Here is a 25459-nt window from a genome sequence, read left to right as displayed (position 1 = left end):
CACTGAACTACTAACCTGAATGTTTTTTTCATCATGCAGAACATACTTAAAATAACCAGCGCTGATATGAGTTTGTTTCCCAGAATATATATTTTACACACAAAGCAGCTACATTCATACACGCATACATACAGTCTTACATTCATACAGATACATATCAGTTTATTGTTTTTTTCCCTTTTATTGTAAAAAACAATTTGTTATATTATTACTTGTATACTGCGTTATACTGTTAGGGCTAGGTCACTGTTAAAAAGCATGCATTTTTTGGTTGTGGTCAGATGGTGTGTTTGCAAATAACTCAAAGTGCACGCCCCAGGTTGCTCTGAGGTTTGAGTTTCCACTCTGCATTAAGCAGGAATGCAGTCCAACCAAAATGCATCAATTAGCAAACCAAACAGCTCTCCAACAGTCTCTCTGAGACTTCTGTTGCTCCAAGGAACAGGAACCAAACACTCTGAATTATTTAACAACCCATTTTTCTATCCATAATTATTGTATTGCACAGATGTTTTTATTTTATTTTATTTATTTGCCCTTTTATTCATCTCTCACTTTTGTCTCTCTGTTTTGGGGAGTTTTGCATCCATCCTTTTATCCCCTATTTGGTTTCCAGTCCTGGCTCATCAGTCGGGTTGGTCCAAACATTAGTTATTCATTATATCTTCAGTTTCTGTGTTCCAGCAGGGTAAGACTTCTTGTCCCTCCCGTCCTTTAATATTACTTGTTCATAGTCTTGTTCAGGTCCACTTTTTTGATGCTAAACTGGGAGGCTGGGGGTTGATGGCATCTAGTTTGTATACATTACATCCAACGTTTCCAGCTGAAGTAGCGTTTACTCGGGTTTAGAAAGGTAAATATTTGGGAGAAGGAAGGAAGGGGTGGGGTAGAAGCTTGATTAATTATTGAAGTCTTAGTCTTTTTGTGGCCGTGTGACTCAGTTTGTTGAAACGACGACAATGGAGCCCTCCTCCGCCTCCTCGTCTTTCTCTTCGAGCGATTGGACGACGCAAGGGGTGACATCGAAAGGTATCCTCTCTGGAATGGGTTCTGCAGGCTGCGCTGGTGTTCCTGGGCTTGAACCTCTTGTCGTTGGGGCTTCCTCCCTCAGCGGGGATGGTGTTAAAGAGCATGGCTCTGGCTCTAAGGTCAGCGTTATCTCCTCTACCTGTAAAATGTAATCAAGGTCATTTATAATGCCATGTAATCACATTTATTAACATTTTACCTGCTCTTGTGGCACAAACATTTGACTAAAGGTTTTAAGGAAAGAAAAAGTTTCAGCGAACCCTTGTCAGTTCTTCCTCTTCATGTTGCTCCAGCATCCCTTCGGATTCAGGCTCCGGTTCCTCCCCGACCGTCTCTACAACCCCTCCAACCATGTCGAGCATCTGCGCACTCAGCTGGCCAACGATCTCCACCTGAAACCAGATGAGGTTACTGATTCCATTGAATTTCAACGTTTTGTTTCAAAGTGGTAACAACTTAGTTGTCATGTTTAACAGGTATGTATGTACTTCGATTTAAAACCCCAAAGAAAGGCAAGAATATGCAACAGAGTAAGTGGGGAAGAGGGGCAAGCAGTTTCCTGTCGCAACCCAGCTTGGCTTTCCTATGCAGGGCATCGGGGTTAAACAAGACTTTAGTGGATGCAAGAGGTGCAGATGCTGAATCCAAATGCCTCGAGTCGTAACCTTGCAGACTTTTAGACATGCCATCACCGAGGCCAGGATGATTTACCCAGGACCGTTCCACAAAATTTATCAAATCCACTGCAAGCTGCCATGCAGACCTTTGGGAGTTCGCCATGCAGACCTTCATCCTGTCTCCTACCTGGAAGACACCTCTGGCAGTTCATCACTCACTGCACTACAGTTGTGTGCTAAATAGGCCTGCTGATATAAAAAACCCAAACCAATAAGACAAAAAAATTAGTAGTACATACTCTATTTACCTTTGATGCAGTGAAACAAAACATAAACCTCTGTAACACGTAACAGGTTGGTAGTGATGGCCGTGACGTCTCAGCCTTATAGTGACTAAAGACAGATTTGTATGCTTGTGACTGCATGTGCTTCAAACACCCTTGTGACCTTGTTCTCTGTCAAACCTGTTCTGTCAAGACTTATTAAACCATCACCTATTTTGCAAATATAATCTGTTCATTTTGAGTCAGCAGGCAAACGCATACCTGATGGGCCTCCACCTGCGCAGCCCCCCACAGGTCCGCTAGCCGGGGGTGAGTGGGAGGACCGAGGCTGTGGATGGTGCTGTTCGGAGTGGCTTGGAGGGAAGGGGAGCCACTGTGTATCCTGTGCTCCAAAGACTGGAGAAACGAACGAAAGCAAAGGGACAAGCAGAAGACAGCCCAAGTCAAGTTAACTTTATTTGTGTAGCACATTTCCACAATAAGGCAGTTCAAAGTGCTTTCCCTCATAAAAAACATAATAAACCAGCTGCAGACATTACATTTTGTCAGATACGTTCATCAAAATCATCACGCAAATACTGCATATAACAAGTTTATTGATCACGGTTCCAGTTATCATTATGCTGAATGTTGCTTCTCCATGTTTGGTTCTGGTTCTGTAGCAGCAGAACAGGCTACAACTAGAAGAATAATCAGAATAATATTTGCTGTTTCTGTTAGAAATAAAAGCAATAAAATCATGCTATTAAGTTTTGCTTGAATTGACCCATAACTGCAGGATTTTTCTTATGTGTACAAATTTGCTTTTGTGATCCCTTGCATTTTAAAGAAATATAAATCATCTTATTAAAGTGTGCACTTCACACCTGTTGTTGTTGGTACTGCAGAAACTGTTGCTGCTGGTAGTGATGAAGCTGTTGTAGCTGCTGGAGTTGACTTTGTTGCTGCAGTGCAAGTTGAGCATGGTGCTGCTGAAGGTAACTGCCAACCGTGCCCTCATACCCATCTCCAGGGGTACCTCCTGCTGCACTACCACCACCTGCAACACCCGCAAAATGCCTAATACCTTGTGCGCACGCAACCATACATGCGCTTGGAGACTAATTTAGTACAAAAGGTTTTAAGAGGGTAATTAATCCTTACCGGCGGCCATGATGTAGGAGCCCGCGGCAGGTGAAACCACGCCCGAGGGCTGGCTGGTGATTGGGTCCCAAGCATCAGAGGAAGACAGGCAGTACAGGCCCTGTGAGACGTAGGTGTGAGGCCAGACATCTGCAGAGGAGTGATGGAGCACCTGGTCTGTTCAAAGATGCACAGAAACACGGAGATGTGAGGTATAAACAAAAAGACTGTTCAGAAGAGGAGAAGCAATTTCATTTATTGACGAGATTTACTCACATTGACTTTAATAGGAGTGTTATTGACCTATAAACATGTTTGTTATACAGCAAACACGTGGACATTGTGGAAACCCATCTCCTCTGTCCAATAAAGTTGTAACGGTTGCTGTGTTTATGTGCCGTACACATGTGTGTTGATGTTTTATGCTAAATGAAGCCTTGCAGAGCCCCATATGGTGGCGTTAATGAAAGCAAAGCTGCAGAGCTAAGTCCTTGTGCTAACCTACAGGGTCCCGCAGGGCTTAGACAAAGTTCTACACTGCTAAACACCAGTGAGAAATGACATTTATTCCTTTCACAGTGGCACTTGGCATAAAAAGTCATGGTTAGAGTTGCAAATTCATTACAGATTATTTTGGAGTAGCTAGTAGTTGTCATAGAACTCCTTGTTTTAATTATCTTTATTGCAGTTATGTAATGGTAGTCTCTTTGATATTAAGTAGGGTTTTGTAAACCATCCACTTTTTCCTGGTTCATTAATGTCTTAGGGTGGAGCTAAATCACAGCAGTGCCTTTTAGCTTGAGTCCATCAGTTTTTAGTTTAAAAACAAGTATAAAGAACGCTCTTCAATTATTTGTGTCATTCTCACTGTCCTTTAGATTTCTAAGTCAGTTCTCTCACAGAGCACATGTTAAACCCCATCTGATGTTTCAGAAATGACAGGCTGTCATCCGGATTTGTCATTTGGAAGTTCCTGACTAAGTGCCCTGCAGGAGTGAAATCCAGAAATGTGCAGCAATGTGGCTGACCTCCAAAAGTACTTGACTTTTGGCTAAAAGTGTGACTGACGGGGCTCCTTTTTAGTTTTCAACTCTCACATTCAGAAATGTAATGTGACACCAAAGACATATGACTACATAAGAGATATTTAAAACCATTTTGCTTTGCTCGCTGTAGGAGCATAAAATCTGTTATGCTCAGATTCTAGCGGCCTTAAGTATAAAGACTTGCAGGGATTTCCTAAATGTAGACTTTAATTGAGAAATTTGACACAATTCCATCTAAATATGCAAATAGTAGAAATGAAGAAAGATGAACCTAATCAAACCTTTATGTTTTTGACAACAGCAATAAAGTGCATAGCTCTTACTTATTCACTTATTACAGTACCAAACAGATTTTAAGCATTATTATCAGCAAAAGGTCAGGCTAGTAGCAATAATGTCACAAAGACATGTGGCATCTGGGGGAGCACAGGCTTGATGTTCAGCAGTAATAATAATATTAGGATCATTAAATATTTGCTTATTAGGAAAAGGACCATCTTACAAAATACCCGTTTTTATTCCCAAGGATGATGTTTACTGCAATAAGCAAATTGTGATGAATCAAGAACTCTTTACAAAAAGTCACACATCATACTTTCCCTGTACATTGGCTCAGGTTTTTCTGTTAACTTAAATAAATTCATACTGTGATGGTGCCTTTGTAGCAGTGTGCAGTCGACAGCTGTAATTAGATCAGGCAAATCAACTCCTGCTACAGTTTAAACCTTAATCTTGGTCTGTTAAACTGCCAAGATGAAAATTTGACAAAGGCATGCCTATGGTTAATTCCCTCACACACAGCGGGCATGGCTCGCCTCTGGCTTAAATGCCAAAGATTTAAACTGCCTGTGAACTTCATCTGAAATGTCCCTGTGGCCAAGAGCTCCAATGCAGTCAGCAGCTGTATGGGTAGAGGCAGCGAATGACTCTTCATCATGTTGTACGCTAAGACCAGCTGGATTTGAACACAGTTCCAAACTGACTGCCTTAGGAAACTAAAAGCAACTGATGAGCTTGTTGTCATTTTAGACCAAGAATCCTCTTGGTAACTAAATACACTCTCTCTTCATAAATCAGCATTTCCAATAGCTTCTATTAAGGCTAAAACTATCCATCCATCCATCCATCCATTTTCTTTACACCCTTGTCCTTTAGTGGGGTCAGGAGGGTTGCTGGTGCCTCTCCAGCTAACATTTCGGGCGAGAGGCGGGGTCACCCTGGACAGGTCGCCAGTCTGTCGCAGGGCAACACAGAGACATACAGGACAAACAACCATGCACACACACACACACACCTAGGGACAATTTGGAGAGGCCAATTAACCTGACAGTCATGTTTTTGGACTGTGGGAGGAAACCGGAGTACCTGGAGAAAACCCACCATGCACAGGGAGAACATGCAAACTCCATGCAGAAAGACCGGGGCCGGGAATCGAACCCAGAACCTTCTTGCTGCAAGGCAACTCTACCAACTGCACCACTGTGTAGCCCAGGCTAAAACTACTGATGTTAAATATATTTTCTGATTATTATATTTAAAGCTTTGCATGAAGTAAATATTTGTCAACATTACACTCTCATGTCAAAATGACTGTAAACAGATGAGCAATTACACAACTGTACATCTTTGAAAAGCAGAAGTGGAGCCTCTTGCACAACCAAGAAGAATGCAGCAAGTGATTTCTGGATGATTAGCCAACAACAAAACACTTTTCTTTTCCAGAAGCCATTGTACAGCAGTGAAACCAGCAGACCAAACCTGGAGATCTGCTTGGGTTGCTATGTGAGGGGTTTTATGGCATGACATTCAGAAGGGTTTTGAAACGGCTCACTTTGCAAACATCATGAACTTATTGCCAAGACATTCACTGTGTATTACCACTTAGGTAGAAGAAACATTCAGAGCTTTAAAGCTCATTTACCTCTGCTGGTAATACTCTCCTGGTTGACCTCACTCAGGTGAGCGACGCTGCCCTGGTTCGAGCCAGCTCCCATGCTGTCACCATCCATCCAGCCAAACAGAGTCGCCTCAGAGATTGCAAACTGCTGCATAATACCTGAGGAGGGGACAGAGAGCCATCAGTACAAGCTGAGAGGCAGCAGGGCTCATGTTAGAAAGTGTAACATGCAACAGTATGATGCCTTATCTTACTAATAATGGCTGGAGAGCCTAATAAGAATCTCAGACCCTGCTTTGCTGGTGCATACAGGTGTTAATTTGTAATTAAAGCAACAGAAGTAACAGCAGTCATTAACATGGAGAATCAGGCAGCTTTGAGAGCAGTGAAGGAGAATATGGAGGGGAGTGTTTACTCCAAATGGGAAATCAAGATTTGTTGAAAACAAGTAAATGTAAGCCTAATCAACCAGAATAACTTATTTCACCAGTATATTGGTAAACCATATAAACAGCTGGTCTTGAATATAGTCAATATAACACAATCACTTGTTTCTAGACATTGTATATTGTATAAATTAAAGCCCAGGTGTTTACCTGCTGCAAAGCGAGCCTCCTTCTCGCCGTCACTGAGGTCGCTGTAAGCATCGTTTTCCATCCTCCTCTCCTTTTCCCGCTGCAGGTTGGCACGCCCTGCGCCCCCGATCGTCCCCGTCGATGGTTTGCCCCAGCTCTGCCACTCAATCATGTGGGCAACCCGACCCTGGGCCATGGCAGTGGGCTTGGTCACTTTGTCCTTCATTGACCGTGTCACACCTACAGCAAGTTTGAGGGTGGCAAGCCAGCAACAGACACACGTAGACAGAGACAAACACACCAGACACACACACACACACACACACACACACACACACACACAAACTGTCAAAACATCTTCTGGCCCTCTGAAAAAAAAAACTACACCTCCAACTGAGGCATGGGGAGGAGGTAGAATGAGGATGAGAAACTGTAATGTAGTGGATCTTTTTAATCCTAGAGACTATGACAGAAGATGTCAGTGAGGCATTAAATGTACTGTAATGCATGAACTCAAGTGACAAGGTGTGAGATGATCAGTAAAACCGAGCACCTACTTTGCTTAGAACAAAAATACACTCACTCTGCACCAGTAAGTCACCTCGTTTTTAAAAATAAAAGTAGAATAGCTTAATTCACTTCCTTTTCATGCCAACAAAAGTTAAAGCAGCTCAGTAAAAGGCAGGAGCAGCTGTGACTTGAATGCCCTGCTCAGATGCACTGCCACTGCGACTGTCACATGGGGAATTGCTTGAGTAATATTGCAGTTTGACCAACAACATACTAGCAAACTCAATTCTGTCAGCGCATATGTCCGCTTATAAAAGCCTGGATGTGGTGGAGGCGTCTCCTTTCTTACAGAGAACCGTTCCTGTCCTCTGTCACTTTGTACTTTCTCAGGATGAGATAGATACACATTATCTAAGATTTTTTTATGGATTTTTTTTTTTATGAATCTCACTTTTTTTTAAATAAAATGATTAAAATGTTAATAAATTGGACAACTCTTATTAAGCTTTCTGCATTTTGTAAACTTTGAAGTTTTAATGTAGACTCGTTTGAGTCAGTCAAACTGAACTAATTTAGTTAAATCTTGTTAAATTTAACTGAGTTGAACATGTTTAAAATTTGTTTCTCTGCATTAAGATGAACACCAATTGCATTTGCTGAATTCATATGTTTTCTTTTGTCAGTGGAAACCCAAAAATTACTAACATTTTACAGTGTGAATAGATGTTCAGTTTCTTAAAAATGGTGCACTGTTCACTGATTACATAAAATAGAACCATGTAATGATTGCCTAAATAGTAACTATCCTTAATGTAACTTGACCTAAGGAGAGGCCTATTTAATAAAGCTGGTGCAGCTCCAACATTTCTGTATGTGGTGATAAATTCATCATTCCAATAAACCCCCAGAAAATATTCTCATCAAATTTTAGGTCCATATTTTGCTTTCTTAAGGAGAATAATGATTCCCTCTTAAATCTTTGTCCAATTAAGATGCAAATACTGGATTTAAACTAGGGGCATATTCTTTAAATCAAATGGGTGCAGAGTGGCTGATTGATAGAAAAAAAGTAATTAAAATCAAGCAGGCATGAATAAACAGAGACAGAGCTTTGGAAATGACTCCCCAGGTCCACGGGGCAGGTTTCAGGCTGAGCTATAAATAGACACAACTGTCCCCAAAGACAAAAAGAGCCGCCAATCTCATTTGAAAATCAAACTCTTACTGCGGAGCCTAATTGGGGGTGGAAACAGGAATGGAGTAAATGGGGATGAAGGATGAGGGAGGGTGTTGGGGGGTCTTGGCAATTCAAATGATTCTATGCACTGTGAAGCAAATCCAACACATTTCTTTCAAATACACTAGACATAACAATTGTCTTTTGTTACAAACACTAGAAGATGCTACACAATGCCAAGCACAGAGCGCTACAGTCGGAAGCAAAGAGCACAAGAAACGTCACAGAAGAAGAAGAACCAACCACTGGTAGTACAACACTGCAGCGACTTCACAAATATTTAACACCAGCACTGCCACATTACAGTACACTACATTCCCCAACACGCCTGTGGTGATGCTTCAGTAAGCACTTAAAGTAAGTTATATCACTTACTTTAGTTTCTTTGAAATCAAAGACCTGATTGGATTTCCATCAATGACTCTGACATGTGTCATTGACGTCAGCTGTTGATATCAATGAGAGAGAGGAGAAAAGTAGGAAGTGATATAGGAAGGGGCACCCACAGGGGCGGTCATGTTGGTTCCAAGCTCCTTTTCCTCCTCCTGGTCAAGAATGAAGTCGTCTATTGAAGCAAGGCTGGATTTATAAAATCTGACATTTGTTGCTGGGGTTAAGAGATCATTTATGTGCTTTCTTTGTGTGTGTCAGACGGTTATTTGGTCTACCAAGCACTCTATAAAACAACCTCAACCTCAATCTCAAACCTGAGATTGAGGTGGCATATGTAGTAGTTGTTAAAAGATGCTAAATAGGGAAATAACAGTTAAGCAGGAAATGTTTATACTGAGAAATTCACAGCAACGATGGCTGGTGATTGAATTCAGCTGGTTTTAAACCTGAATGTTTGGAAACTCAAACCTGAGATTGAGGTTGATTTGGGGAATCCTATGAACTGATTACAGCTTATATGTATCCTGTTTATGTTTTTCTTATGTAAAACACTTTGTGTTTAGTTCAGTAAAACATAAAGTGTCTCAAACCCTTCAAAATAAAAGTTTAAAATTGAACAGGCTTGTTGAAAATGTTTTCTTCAAGTCCCATCAAGTAGTAAAGTTTTAGCTTTAGACTCCCACAGAGTTTTTTCAAATAGACATAACACAATGAAAATAATGTAAAATAGGGACTGTGAATTCGCAAAGCATAAAATAATAACTTAATTCAAAACCAATTACTGTCAAAGAAAGAAACATGAAGAAAAGCAAACACTTTCTGTGAAATTATGATTTGCATCATTACTTGTGGTATTGCATTAACTCTTTACAGCATTATGTTGCAAATGGTGGATAGTCTTATAGCTAAAAAAACACAACTTATGTTCAGTGGTGTTGGTGCTGTTAGTGGTAGAAAGAAGGGAAAGTTGTCACATCATGCACATGAAGATGCAGGACTGTTTCCAAACATATGTTAATGAAAGGCGCTGGCTTGATCGCTACATTTTTCACAACATTTTAAGCATACTTAGATCTTCATCAAGTCAAGAATCAAAAAATGTTGATGAAGCCATAAGAAACAAAATGCTGAATTTAATTGTTGAAACATAATTACGGCCTAGATTTGCAGCTAAATTTCCATATCCTCTGTGCTTTGTCCTTCTCCCTCTTCTGTGATGGTATAAATTTATCTCATTACCTCTTTAGCAAAAGTAACTTTATTAACTAGCCAAGACAATGAATCGATCAGATTAAGTTGAGATTCGATTAGGTTTATTTGTTTGGAATAAATTTACTGACATATTTAGTTACAGTTTGTTACAGTCCAACTACAACAAACATTTGTTGTAAGATGGTGCTAAATAAACACTAAATAATTTGAATAATACATATTCTAACTAGTAACATAGTGATGTTGACAGATTATTACAGTTAAATCCGATCGTAAGGCGATTATTTAACGGCAGAAACCAATAACCGTTTGAGTAACACACCAAGAAACAAGAATAATCTTTTACACAAATGAAAGCTCAGACCTTATCAATCAACAACAACTTCATCCTTGACCCACTGTGGAGCATGTGGAGGCAACATGGGGGCTGTTTTACCACCTACTAGCACAGACACACACCTGACACACCTGTCAGAGAGGACTTAGCCAGGGCACCAATCCCGTAGGCGTTGGCGGACTTCCTCTTGAGTCGAGGCAGAATAGAAGTAGTATCCTCCATAGACAACTAAAGAAAGAAGGGAGGAGTACAGTATGGTTGAATCCAAATGTTAGTGAGCAAAGATGTGAAAATGGGGGATAAAGGATGAGGAGTAGTGAAAGATGTCGGTGATAAGATAAGGAGATGGAAAATCAATGTGACATGGAAAATGACAGAATAAGAATAGACAGGGAAGATGAATAAGAGAGAGGATTTAAAAAGAAATTGGGGTGAAAAGACCAGGTGATTGAAGATTCAGAGAACAGTTTGAAGGAGATGAAATAACAGAGGAGAGAGGTTACTGGGAAAAGAATAAGAAAGGAGGGTTAATTATTTTAGCACATTGTAACTGGAATACTAGCATCTTTGATTTAAGAAGAAAACCATATGATGGCTAAAGGAGCACTGACGATGTAAAAGTGATACAGCAAAGGTTTGACTGAACACACTTTGTATTTAAAATGCATCAACCCCAATTGAAGAAGGATTCTCTGCACAGAATAATATTAAAGATGTGGCATATGTAGTAGTTGTTAAAAGATGCTAAATAGGGAAATAACAGTTAAGCAGGAAATGTTTGAACGATACTGAGAAATTCACAGCAACGATGGCTGGTGATTGAATTCAGCTGGTTTTAAACCTGAATGTTTGGAAACTCAGAAATCTCATGATTTTTTTTTTATTATTATTAAATACACCGTACCGCCATTCATCAGGTATAGTTCTCAGTGAGGTATTTAAAAATAAAGTTCGCAAATGCACAGAGAAGTAAGAAGATTTTTAAAAGGAAAAAAATATATACAATTTCTACAGCTTATCAAGAACTTTCTCTATTTCAACCAGCTTGTCTGACAGGAAAAGAGAGCAGGATCTAAACCAGATAACAGGAAGGCCAAAGATAACACAGCAAAGTTATTCTATTTTGCCCTTCGAGTTTTCAAGCCTTCTCTTTCATGACACATACTAGATTTGGAAATGTTGGCAAAATTCTTCAGGTAAACTAATGACATACAAAACTAGACCAGGATTAACCACAAAATTCTGATCATTGCATCTTTACTAATAAAATCTTTCATCATTAGATTTTGTTTTTCCATAGATCGTCTTCAGGGTAGAACCAGATATTGAAACCAACTGCATCATCATAGCTAAAAGTTAATTTCAGAATAAAACAAAACCTGTTAAGTTGCCTATGAAACTGAATGTTACTTAACTCAAATAAAAATGTCGTTTCGGAAGAAAAATGTTGAGATTGTTGATAAAAATATTGAAAAGTCAATGAGACTAATAAAACATGAAGCATTCCTCCTGTAGCTAAACTTACTAAAAAACAGAAATTAAAGAAGTAAACGATTACAGTTCTGTCTGCAGCAGATTGATTAATCTCATTCACGCTTTCTGAAAGCTGAAGTCACTGTTTTCTTCCTAGCTGCTAAAAGATGTAATCTTTAAACATAAAGTGGTGACATTTTTTCTCTCTAAACATTTCTATAAAAACACATATTTTGGTACTTCGCTACCTTTGAGGATGAACATACTAACAAAAAGTCAATACTGATTTCTGAAAAGCATCTGAAACAGTTCATCAAACCAGAAAGGCTTTTTGGTTCATTGATTGCTTTCCAGTAACTAAGCTGGTGTTTCCAGAAGAGAAAATCCCAATAAGCGTTTTGCTTACATAATTAAAAAAAGAAATACTCATATTATTGTCAAAACATTAAAAGATAATGGCTATGAAACAAATTGCCAACTTTTGCTTATCTGTAAATATCACAAGAAGAAAGTCTTTTATTTACAATAAACATTTTCTCAATCAGTTGTTAATGACTGAAAACGAACTGATGATTGGGTTTGTTCGGCAGTCACCCTGTAACCCCGTGGTCTTTAAATCTAGCATTGACTTATATGTATACTACTATATTCTTCAATCACATGTTTTACATCACCTGACTGACTAACGTAGCCTGAGATTTACATCTGTACAGTGAGACAGCCTCATGATCTTTCACAACACAGCAGCAAATCTACAGCAGGACGACTGAATAAAAGAAGAATCAGACCAAAAAAGACGTTATCTTCTGATCTAATCTCCTTACTTAACTGCAAGACTTCAGACACTGCATTCATTGGTACTTTTCATTCATAGTTTAGTATTCTTTTTGTGTTACTCTTGAAGCTTTATTAACCACCAACGTACTGCTATACAACCACAGGCCATTTACCAGAGTTCCCATTAATCCTGGTTCTGGTCAGCAGGACTGAACTGCCAACTGTTTGGTAACATGTTAAGCTGAGAAACTTTAAAAATTGAGCCTGAATAAATAATTGTTTCACAAATCTAATGAACAGAATACAACATTTTGCCATTTCTAAGGTTAATATGTTTGATTATACAGACCATCCTTACATTTGAAGGGAAAAGGCGGCAACAGAGAAGCTCATCTCGACTGTGCCCTTCAAGTGGACAACGACACAAAGCATACCACTAAATTAGCTACAAACTGGAGTGGTCATCCATAACAAAGCTCTGATCTTGGTCCAATTGAAAGCTTTAAGATGACCCAAAACATTTGACCCAAGTCATACAAATCAAAAGGTAAATCTAGCAAATATTAAGTAAATGTAAGCAAACTCCTGAATTTGAAAAAATTACTTTTTTGGCGGCGGAGGGAATTTGATATCAGACATTTGGAAGAAAAAATCTTTTGATAAAGCGTATGTACTGTAAATATCATATTGTTATGTAACATCTCATTTCATCATCTCTTTACTACATGGATAATCCGACATCCAGCTCAAAACATTTGGCATTGACTAGACTGAGTTACTGTTGTGGTGACATTTCTTTTTATGAATACATTATAAAAAATAATTTATAAGTATTAATTTTGTATGCTTTGTTCCCTCTCTTCACTTTGCCAAGCAGCTGATATTTAGAATTCACTTGTAAAATATTTTTTGTAAAAATCTTAAGTGCTCTATCTTAATATTTTGCATCAAATGGTTTAAACATCCCAAACATATTCTGGTTTCTTGTTCGTCCTAAACTTTACAAATTGTTGATATCCTCATGATATAAATGTTATTTTTACTAATAGCTTTGCAGGTTTATGTTTGTCAAATGTGTTTTCAAGAATAACATGACAAGGTTTGGTTACATCACTGAAATATCATTTGCTTTGCTTCCGTGTAGCTTTCAGACAAAGCAAATTTACAGGTGGATATAAATTCTGCTGACAGTAATAAACAATTACTCAAAGGTGCATTTTATCCTGCTCTGCTTTCAGTGAAACTGGGACTCAGCTGTGGATGAGATAAGCCTATTACAGCCTGTTATCTGTGATTCTGTACATATGGGAAGTATATATTGCTTGCAGTATAGTAGATTAGTAGAGGACTTAAAAAGGAGCTGGATGGCTGAGAATTTACAGGTGGAAAACGAAAGAAACGGGGATAAGAGAGAGGGGTGGCGGCAAAGGGAGATAAGACGGAGAGAAAGAGTGGCAAGAAGGAGCGGACGGATAAACAAGCAGGCTGTCGACTTATGTTCGTACAGCTCAAACTCAGGTAGTTGGTGAGAGGTGGAGGGCAAAATGACAGGAGATTTAAAAAAAGAAAGAGGGGGGGGAGATTTATACTAGAAGACTTACATTGATTCCTTCCCAGGAAAACTCGGTACGGCCATGCTAGGAAAGAGGGGATGAAGGACAGGAAGGAGAAAAGTACAAGGAGAACGTAAGTGCAATGAGCAAAGGAGGGAAGACAAAGATTTTAAAAGAGGGAAAGTGAACTTTACTAATACTTTTTGTCTAGAATTACAGCAGTCTGATCTGATTATTATTATGTAGAATATGAAGGTATCTTTTTAAAATATTAAATTGGCATTTTATTATTGTGCTTTGCAACAAATGCATTGATGTAAATAACCTATTTTTCACATACTAAGCTTGAATAATGATTGAAGAACCTTGAATATGGATTGTTTTTTAAATTATGTCAGGGTTTTAAATTATAAAGCAATATGCAGATTAATTTTATGACATCATGCACCACATTATGAACTGTTTATTCTGTCGCCTCTCGATCAGTATTAGCCGAAACCTTTTCATTAATTAAAGTGAAAGTTTGTCTGTTGGATCCAAACACATGGGCCAGCCTTCAATTGTCATGTACATCTTTGGTTCAATTATTGTCAGATATTTAAAAAACTAATCACTCCCTTTATTAGTCCATCAATTAACTGGTTTAGCAAACTTGTTGAACAAGCGTGATTACTGCCACGCCTGTAGAATAAAAAAAAAAAAAAACATCTAAATAGAAACTGCATGAAGTCATTTAATGGAGCCCAATAAGTAAGCTCAAGCTAAAAATAATATTGATAAAAAACTGATTAGAAGTTAAGTCATCAACATCCATTAGCCTACAATGGCTGACAAAGCCATTTCAAATGTATTGAAACTCCATTATCTGCAAATGGAAAAAATATGGAACAGTGTAACAAAATTACTCCAGAAGTGAATCAAAGGCTCTTCAATGTAAAGAACCAAAGACAGCATCTGAATCAACAAAGAGCTCCTTTCAACCAATGTTCATTATTCAGCAATAAGAAACACACCGGACAAAAATGACATCAATGGAGGAATTCCAAGGCAAAAACCTCTTCTCATCAAAAACATAAAAAGGACATTAGCCAAAATATAACAAACATTTTTGGGGACCACGAAGACTTTAGAGAAATTATCCTGTGGATTGATAAAACAAACTAGGAACCTTTTCTGGAAAATATGAGTCCAGTTTCTAAAAACTAACAGAATTTCAACGTAAAAGGAAAATATATCAGCAGTAAACTATTGTAGTGATAGCGATAGCCAATGCCTGTTTTGCTGCTTCAGGGCTTAGTTGATGGAATCATGAATTCTGCTGTCAACCAGAAAATCCTGAAGGAGAAAGGCTGGTAATTGGCTTGTGACCTTAAGCTCAAGCTTACTTAGGTTGTGCAGCAAAGGTGCACCACTGAATAGCTGCAAAAGAATGAGAACAAAATGAAGATTGGACCTTAATCCAATTGAGACGTTGCGGTATGGCCTGCAAAAGGCTAGGAATAGGTGCTTAAATTATATAATTCTATGAAAATTGCATTTTGTATTTAGCCTAATTGGAAAAGCACCTTGCAGAATAGCAGGAGTGCCAGAAAAATGCGTAATGATGTAAGGTGCTGTGTTTCCATGTTGCTCCATCTCTCTTTTTCTCCACACCGGCCACAATGTTTAGGTAACCAATGGAGACCACTGATTGGTAACTGCATCACCAGGGGCAACAGCAAATGTGATGTGTGGCCCGACACGGGCACCATTTCTTTTCTGTCCACATTTACACACAAATACATGTAAAGTAAAAAAAAAAAACAACACACACACACACACTTGCAGAAATTCACAAGCTGTCCTGCATATTCATCACTTCAACACTTTGCATTCAGCACAAGCACAGAGGACTAACACCTTAACCTGTGAACGTTAAAGATTAGAGGATTTCAGCAGAAGCAGCAAAAACTGACGTGATTTTTTATACTCTTAGTCTTAATCTTCTGATCCTTTTATTTTACACTGAGGAGCTTCTCCAGCCGGTTCACTAACAGATTTTGTCCATTCAAAGCTGCAAATAGAACGTAAAATATCCTTAACTTTATGTCAAACTATTTATGGTTTCAGGTCAAAGGTGCTAACACGGCTTATGTGATAGCTTTGTGATATGAAAATTTCAATTTTGGTTGTTTTTATTTTGCAAAGCAATCCCTTCAGCTCCAATTCAAGTCAAAGTTTTGGATTAGACCCCTTCCTCTGGAGACCACTTTGTCTTGTAGTGATTAAACTCCGCTGAGAAACATTTTCTTTCTGTAAATCTTAAGATTTTCATCAGCAGCTGCTTGGCAAAGACACTCTAGTTCCTGATATCCAACATGCATAACTGTAAAACTGGGTTCAACTTGTTTTAAGGCCATGCTCCGCTGATTAACATTTTCATCTGGATTCGTAGTCCGGGCATGTTTGGCAAAAATGAATCCAAGGACAAGTGGAATGAGGAACCCAGAATGAATTGTCTTTCTGCTGGCTCCCTTTGCTTTCTGTGGAGCTTCAATGTAAAATTCATGTCAGAGATGTTTGTTTTTCAAAGTGAGTCAATGAGGAAAAAGAATTAATCCATCTCTAACAAAAAGGTTAGATAATTTCATTGAAAAGCAAAACATTTTGACAGATTGTCAATATGGTTTTAGAGAAAACAGATCAACTTCAATGGCACTGATGGCATTAACAGAAGAAATTATAGACAATATGGATAAAAAGAAATTAGCAATTGCTGTATTTCTGGATCTCAAAAAAGCTTTTGATACCATTAACCATGACATGCTGTTAAAAAAACTAGAAAGGTATGGCATTAGAGGGGTGGCATTAAATTGGCTTAGGAGCTACATTGGAGAAAGGAAACAGTTTGTAGAATTAGATGGTCAGAGGTCAGATATACTAAATATAACTTGTGGAGTTCCACAGGGATCAGTCTTGGGACCCAAATTGTTCAATTTGTTCATAAATGACATAGTCAACATATCACACCTTATAAAATACATTATATTTGCAGACGACACCAGTATCTTCTGTGCTGGAGAAAATATTCAACAACTTTCAGAAGTGGTCAACGCAGAAATGGAAAAATTACAGTATTGGCTCAAAAATAATAAACTAGCTGTAAATTTAGATAAAACTAAATTCATGATATTCGGAAACAATAAAAAACAGGAAAATAATCCAATTAAAATATCAATTGAAAGTGTTGATTTAGAACAAGTACATGAAATAAAATTCTTGGGTGTCATGTTAGACGATAAAATCAACTGGAAACCACAGATCAGCCTAGTAAAATCTAAAATAGCCAAAAGTGTAGCTGTTATAAGAAAAATTAGTTTCGTCCTGGACTATAAATCTTTGTTTATTCTATATAACACACTCATCGTACCACAGTTAACATATTGTGTGGAAGTTTGGGGGAATACATACAAAACAAATTTACAGCCATTACACGTCTTACAAAAAAAATCAATCCGTATACTACATAAAGTGGGATACTGGGAACACACAAACCAGCTATTTATCAAATCAAATACACTGAAATTCTGGGACCTGGTCAAATTTAAAACTACACAATTCATGTTTAAGGTCCGAAATAAAAAACTTCCACACAATATACAGGAAATGTTTGGTGACAGAGAGGGTGGTTATGATTTAAGAGGTGAAGGGTATTTTAAAAAACAACATATTAGAACAACCAGGAAGAGTTTTTGTTTATCTGTGTGTGGAGTAAATGTTTGGAATGGATTGAATGATGAGATTAAAAAAATTACAAATGTAAACCAGTTTAAAAAATTGATTAAAGCAGAACTCATTTCAAAATATGCTATATAACATGTTTGATGGTTTATGGTGTAGATGACTATATAGATAGTACTTAAAATAATTGCACATAGTTAAACATAGTGAAAAGTGGAAACAAGTTGTCTCTTGTTGATGTTCTGAAAGTCAATTGATAAATACATCGACAAGTATGAGGGGGGCAGGATATTATAAGATGTATCTTCTACCTGCTCCTTTTCGAACAGAGAATGTGGAATTGCATGTCACATGGGCAGAATGATTTGTTTTATATTTTATTTTTTGAGTTTGTCTCATTCTATTTTGTTTTCTTGTTCTTTTTTGACTGTTTTAATGTCTGTTCGAAATAAATAAATAAATAAATAAATAAAATAAATAAATAAAAGCATCCCCTGAGATGAAAAGAGATTTAACAAAGCCTAATAGCTGCCATAAGTCGCCTCTGTGGGGGTTTGTTCCTCACATTCACATGTGTACTAATGGAATCTCAGAAAGATGTGGGGAATAGTTTATAATAGTGCAGTAAACATTAAAGTCATATTTTATTATGGCGGTGTTACACTGTAGCATTAAATTAAAGATACACTGTTAAAAACTGATTTATTTAATAATTAAAAGACGTTTTCTATGCTTTTTCCAAAGGATCTGTTAGACAAACCAGGCAGAAATTCATCAATTATCAATTCTGTCGTCCTCTCAAACAATCAAAACTGTCAGTGCAGTTCATTGTCTGAGATCCATAAATGTCAGAAGCACATTTCGTGGCAATCCATCCAATAACTTCTGTCTGAACTAGAGTCATCACATCCCCACTGGAAGTCTGCTTTATATTAGACTTTAATATTAAAAATCCCACAGGCAGCGGAATGAGCCTTGAATTCCTAAAATCTCTGCTGTTGGTCTAGTAGTCAAAGTGTCCTTGGTAATAATCAATTACCCTGTTAACGTCTGATGATAAATTATTGCCTTTCAGTGCTACAGAGCAGAAAACTGCAGCCATAAGCCTTGAAATTATTCTGATAATTCAAATCCAACACAGTTCAAGGTCAGTGTGCTGTTTTTGAAGAAATTAACAAGCATCTGTGAGAGAGGGAGAGGTTTCAACCATGATTTCTAATCATAAGGAGATATCTGAATTCAACAGTCTTTACCCACACCAAGGACATCTGACTCAACACAGTGTTACGCTATTAGAGTAAGTCCTGTGTCATGACTGCTTTGCAAATGTGTGTAAGTACATTCTTCACACAGACTCCCTCAAGCAAATAGTTGAACTCCACTTTGCAGCAATGCTAACAGTGTCTTTTCTTAAGTCAATGAGGGGGAAGAAAAAGCCTCCGTGTGCAAAACTTGCTTTCATTCAAATTCAGCAGCATTGCAGCTGCCCAGTAACATTTCAGCTCACCATGCAATCACGACATTACACTGTTCATTTGGGACTCCGGTTAACCACAGTAAGAGCACTGCAGGACAGTGCTCTTACTGTTATTGTTGAATGATGTCCATCATTCAACAATAACAATAAGATCGGGCAAAAACTGCTGACCAGAAAAAAAAAAAAGAAAACTAGAATACCCAGAAAAATATTCTTTAGAAAAACAGCTTCCTGATACCCAAGTATTTTGGGAAAATTTTCTGTAGACGGATAAAACAACAAATCAACCTTTTTGAAAGATGTGAGGCTGTTTTGCAGTTAAAAGACCTGGACAACTTTCTATAAATGGTGAAGGCTGAATTCTGCTTTCTATCAGAAAATCTGAGAGGAGACTGTCCAGCCTTGTGACCTTGTGCCCACACTTGGGTTATGCAAGCAAGACAAAGCACACCAACCAGTGCATCTCTGAATGGCATGGTTAAATTCAATGTGGATGTTGTGGTATTTATGCCCAAGGAGACTGATATGGTCTTGATAATCTTGATGCGGTCCAAAATGAAAATGAGTTTGACACCCCTGCTGTAGACTAAATGCCGGCACAGGTGTCGTTGGCACAGAGAGAGTTCTTACTGTTCAGCTCTGAGTATTTGGTCGTTTCTGACTTTCTTGCAGCTCATGATGGTTGCCATTTGCCAGTGGGATGCCAATGTTAGGTAGCTGTCTTCTCATGCATACTGGGCATTTAAAAAACTTTAAATATTAAACATTTTCTTTTAGATCTAATTAAAACAAATGTAAACACACTAAACCGATGAAGAGGATCTTATAATTTTCTGATGGACTACAGCTACATCAAAAAAAAAAAAAGTAAGTCCCTCCTCACCTTTGTGTCATTTTATTGTGAATTTATTCTTGGTCATAAACATTCACAATTAATTGGATTTTCAGTAGAACCACATGAACCACCATCTGATCTTACTCATACTACGCCTTTCCTTCCAAGTTTCCTCAAAGCATTTAAAAGCCAATGTGACTCCAGTAGGACATAATCATGCTTTAGCTCATGACCAGCTAAATAAAAAAAACAAAGTTAAGCTCAGGCTCTCGCACAGGTGATGCAGATATGTGAAGCTTTTGCTAGCAAATCTCATTATTGTGATAAACAGATTTTTAACTGTATCTGATGCAAATATCTTGGCCATCCAGACCAGACATCTGTGTGAAAATGTTTGTTAATCATCAATATAGGATTGTGTAAAATATGATCCATTTCAAGGTAAAAGAGAAAATGAAGTGGTCAATCCTTTTATTTTACTGACGAAGCACACACACGACGTCAGTGGTGGCAGTAAGGATGTTGATCTTGAATCGTTATTTTTTATGTTTCCAATTTGTATCATGTTGCTATTTTTCACATAATAATGTCTTTGAGCCTGTTTGCACTACATCTATGCTATCAGTCAGTCTCTAGTGTTTTGTTTGCCCACACTTGATCCTCAGCCTTGTCTGGGTCTGAATTATGTCTCTGATCGCCCCCGTTTCACTCTGTCAAATCCCCACAACACCTGCTGGCCTTTTTCTGTCTGCAGTTCTATAAATTACACACGGGAGAAATGTTTGTGGAAGTAAACGACTTGAAGGCCGCTTTCAGATCAGTCCTCGAGACAAATGGCCCTCGATCAAATGGTTTTATTTTCCTGCTCCTGAAGCCACTAGAATGCCAACAGTGAAGCAACAATTTAAACATGTATAGTGTTTCAGTGGTTCTCTAATTTCAGGAGGTTTAAATGGAAGGAAGGAGACAGAATTCAGTCATTGATCAAAGGTCATTTCAGAAGTTTAAAAATATTTATACATATTTGTACCTTTTTCTGTCACATTTTGTCATCTTACAACCAGCAGTATATTTATATACTATATTGTATATTTTCACAATCAAAGTGATTATGAAAATAAAGATAAAATACTTAACGTATCAATTTAAAAAAGTGTGTCATGTATATTAATTTCAATATGATACCCCTAAATAAAATCCAGTGCAAAGTTCTCTGCCCAGATCAAGATTTAACATTTTGATCTTCATGCAAAATGTGAAGTGTGGAGAAAAATGTAAACTACACACTATGAACATATTAATAATTGTAGCCCAGTTAAAATCCTAAATCTTGTTGAGAGCCCAAGTGAGCTTGAGCCATTCTGCAAAGAGAAAGCACAAGACTTTCTGTCTTCATGTACAAAGAGGATGGCAAAAAAACTCAGAAAGACTTGCAGCTGTATAAGAATGTATCTTTCTCTTTTCACTTTACAATTATGCTTAGTGCCAGATTTTGTGCTGGTCTACCTAAAAAATCCCCCAAAATTAAGAAAAATGTGTGGTTGTAAGGCAACAAAAGTTGTAAAAGTTCACAGAGTCTGAATCCCTTGTAAAGCTCTGAATGCATTTTAGAGCTGAATCGCTTACTCTGAAAGCAATTTGTCAGAAAAAGCAGCAGTCATTCTTGAAAAACACTGATATACATGTTTCTGTTTGCTCCCCTCCCAGTGTCTTACTCCTCCTAGTCCTCCGTCTCTCTCCAGAGTGCACAGCTGAGAAGTGATACATGGCCCAGTAATAGTCTGGGCCCAAGGGAGAGCAGCTCTGTGGCTTTGGTAAGAGGCTATCAACAAAGACACACCTTCTCAACGAGTCATGCACAGCCAGTCACGAGAACGCAGTCATGCACTCAGGAGAGCACGCAGGTTTGATTAATACAGGTGTCTGCAGAGTGAGGCAAGTGCTATCCACCCTTAGTCTTCTCCTTTTTTCACATTTCCTCACTCAGACACATTCAGTGACTCAGCAGTCTTAAGCTAAGTCCTAATGCTGCTCTAATGCTTTAATTTAATATTTAAGAAAGTGTAAACACTGCAAACATTTTGGCTCTTTAACGACTAATCTTATTAGAAATAAAATGCTGACATAAAATCTTTCATTTGGTCATTTTATCTATTTGATAGTGAGCTGCTTAGTTGTAACAGTGTTTCATCAGGACAGTTATATTACTGTTGCAGTAAATGTCTGTGGTACATTACAATATGAGGCCTGTTTCATTTCAATGAGGCACCAGAGGAAAACAACAAGATTAAATAAGAGAAATAGGTCAAATCTATTAAGAATTTGAAACTATTTCAAGTCACTGAGGACTTCTGCAAAGTTTTAATTGAAGCATAGAAGTTGCTCAACACAAAAAAGAAATCTGTCATTCAGGATATCAATGCAAATCACAATTAGATCTCTCACAATAAAAAACGTTGCCAAACGATATGTTGTCCACGTACTTATTGCGTTAAATGGTATGGTTGTTTTGAGACCATTTAATAATGGCATGACAATGCAAATTTATCCTGTTAAAAGACCAATAAATTTTACTTTTGTAAAAACAAAACTTAACAAAATATACAACATAGCAACTTAAAACGATAAATGGAAATAAAACCACACAAAATCAAAACAATGGAATATAATGTCTCAAAATTGCCCTTCAAAAAATATTAATCATCAGAATGGAAGTTATTGACACGATTGATCGTGCGATTAACTGATTTATTAATTTATTGCTTACTGCAAGAGGCCTAATCACAATAAGCAAAATCTGAGATTTTTTTCAAATCCCAAATATTTCATTTTAGATGTGAGTTTTAATTTATCTGTTTGTTATGGCTAACTGTAGGAGCTGATTTCTTCTGTCTGTGTATCTAATCAAGCAACTGTTTTTCTTTCTTTTCTCAAAGACGATGACGGCAGCCACCCAGACAAATCGAAGCAGCTCCTTCATGAACAGCACTGACTCAGTGGCTCAGTGATGGGTAAAATAAAGTAAGGCTTTGGAAAAAAAACATGGATGATGCTCGAGAGTGACGCCCAAAAAGAGTATATTTTGGAAATAGGCTTTATAAAGAATGAACGTTCACCCTAGAGCTTAAAGAAGTGTCCTTTGTTGCCCAACGTAAATTAAAGCAAAGACTGACAGCTGTCTTAAATACTCTACCTTTCCCGAATTGCTTCTTGCTATTGTGGTAACATGCAGCTCTAGTCTAGACCGACAAACTACCAACACTCTTTCTTTCATAAAGGTCATAGCACTTACTGATGATCATGTACGGTAATCACATACTCTGATTAGCAGCCTCTTGCTGCCACTTTCCTCTTAAATCCTGTAGAAGTAGCAAAGGTGTCCTTAGTTTTTCACACTCAAGTTTCCCATTTAAACTTTATTGTTGCAAAAATAATTAAACTGATCCATCTAGTTTACTTTTAATGCTTATCTTTAAATTTTTCTCTGGCCGTGTGGTTAGAAAGCCTGCCATAGAAATGTTGGAGTTGGGGATATAATCCGTGCTCTTTATGATCAATGAAAGAGAAGATTTGAACTTCTTCCTTTTTAAATCCAGCATTAGTTGGTACAGGTATTATTTGAGCTATTGAGGTGATTAAAAAAAAAAAAAAACACTTAGCTGTAATGGGTACTTTAACAGCTGCCCAAGTGAAAAAGATAACAAAAATGCCTCCAACCTCACAGCATCTAAAGCCAGAGGGAAAAAGTGTACAATAAAAACAATGCCTCAACCAAAAAAGATGAAAAAATTTGAACTAAAACAAAGATTTATTCTACATGCATGAGCAGCAGAGTCCTAGAAGAAATCATTGCATCCAAAACATAATGGCTTTCAGATAATAAAAAAAAATCATCATCAAACAATAAACAATGTGTGGACAGAAACAGCATATCTTTGCACAGCAAAACTTTGTATTTCAGTAAAACTTGTTGGAACTGTTACTTTGATCTTTGGTCAGTAGTCTTCATAACAAATATTTACTTTCTGCATTTTCACGAGGCATTCTGAGTTTTTCCTTCTTCACACCAAGTGGGACAAGATAAGTTGCCAGTTTCTCACATTGCTCACATGTGCAGACGGACAATCATTCACACTTCTACCAATTAGGAGTCATTAATTAATCGTGGTGGCACACTTTGGGGAGAAAGTCGATAACATGCAAACTCTAGCCAAAAACAAAAATGCTCTGACTCAGCAGGAGCCGTCAGCAGAAGGTTTCAAGCTAAAAAAAAAACTTTCTGGAGAAAATCATAGGTAATAAATGTCATCTTCAGAATTTCTCCTATTTCATCATATTTTGGAGTTTCCTTTCCTAGGAAATCAACAATATGAAGACTGACATTGAAATAAGGGAAAACTCATGCAACAGACTGAAATGGGGCCACTGTGGTATTACTGCATGTGCCTTTAACCTGTCGTATGCCAGGACATTCCAATGTATTTAATGTTTTACTGACTTTCTGAAGTGTGCTGCGCCTTACAGACATCCCTAGTGACAGCGCCAGATTCACACAGCAGACACACTTCCAGGCCGCTCTGCCTTCAGCCTATTCATCACTAGTTATATGAATAATCATTTGAATTGAGGTCAGGAAACTGGCTCAGCCTGCTGAGAACATTTCACTGATAGGGCAAAAAACATGTTGGCTGCTTTGCTTGTAAGTTAGACTCATGTTTGGGTGCACTGACCTAAAATAATGCAGAATGTCATCATCTCCAACAGGTTAACTCTAAGATCCTGCTGTTGTAGAGGGTTAATAGGGTGTCTGTTATTATTCCTTCAGAATTTTCCATAGGGTTAACAGGTTAGAAAAGGGTAACTAACAAAGAGTAAGGGGGCAAAAGCGGCTCAGGAGGGATTCATCCTGTAACTGGTGGGTTGTCAGTTCAAATCCCACTCTGGGTTTTTTTTATACTTATTAGCAAAGTGGAACGGAACGTGACAATGAGTCAGTTCCACCATTGATTAGGGAGTTTTATTTCACTTTAAAGTTATTTAAAATTCAAAATTTAGCTCATAATCTACAGTAAGGATCATAAGGAGATCAGTCATAGTGATTCTCTGATGAGTTATATTTTACAATAATCAGAAACAAAACAAATAGAAGGAAGGAGCAGTAAGAAAATCATCAGAAAATTATTTACATAACTTTTTATGATTATCTATCTTTACAATCAAATAACATGCACAGATTTGTGATGGGAAAGTATGAAATGGTCTGTTATGGTTACAAAACATCAGTAGGTTGGAATGAGATGGTAATGCATGAGTACAAAAAGGTGTAAAAATTGTCATAGCTCTTTTTTTCTGTCTAAGCAGATCT

At 37.7% G+C, this 25459-nt stretch overlaps 1 protein-coding gene across 7 annotated transcripts in view; it reads right to left on the bottom strand.

The window, feature by feature from the left end:
• Positions 1-67: 67 nt before the first annotated feature.
• Positions 68-25459, bottom strand: part of LOC103472844 (uncharacterized) — a 44884-nt gene continuing 19492 nt past the window's right edge. For 2 of the 7 annotated variants that reach the window (XM_008422683.3, XM_008422684.3), the window contains exons 3-11: positions 14111-14146; positions 10382-10487; positions 6592-6810; positions 6020-6154; positions 3074-3229; positions 2797-2969; positions 2192-2326; positions 1290-1421; positions 68-1168 (exon numbers count right to left, since the gene is read on the bottom strand). In XM_008422683.3, coding sequence (XP_008420905.1) covers positions 938-1168; positions 1290-1421; positions 2192-2326; positions 2797-2969; positions 3074-3229; positions 6020-6154; positions 6592-6810; positions 10382-10487; positions 14111-14146 — 1323 coding nt within the window. In that variant the 3' untranslated portion in view covers positions 68-937. Of the gene's footprint in view, positions 1169-1289; positions 1422-2191; positions 2327-2796; positions 2970-3073; positions 3230-6019; positions 6155-6591; positions 6811-8692; positions 8764-10381; positions 10488-14110; positions 14147-25459 lie in introns of those variants that run through there. The other 5 variants (XM_008422686.3, XM_008422687.3, XM_008422685.3 and 2 more) reach the window with 4 other exon arrangements.

The sequence above is a fragment of the Poecilia reticulata genome, chromosome 11, assembly GCF_904066995.2.
Source record: "Poecilia reticulata chromosome 11, P_reticulata-male-v2, whole genome shotgun sequence".
NCBI lineage: Eukaryota > Metazoa > Chordata > Actinopteri > Cyprinodontiformes > Poeciliidae > Poecilia > Poecilia reticulata.
Note: the sequence above shows the minus strand (reverse complement) of the source record. Positions and strands in the feature narration are given on the sequence as shown.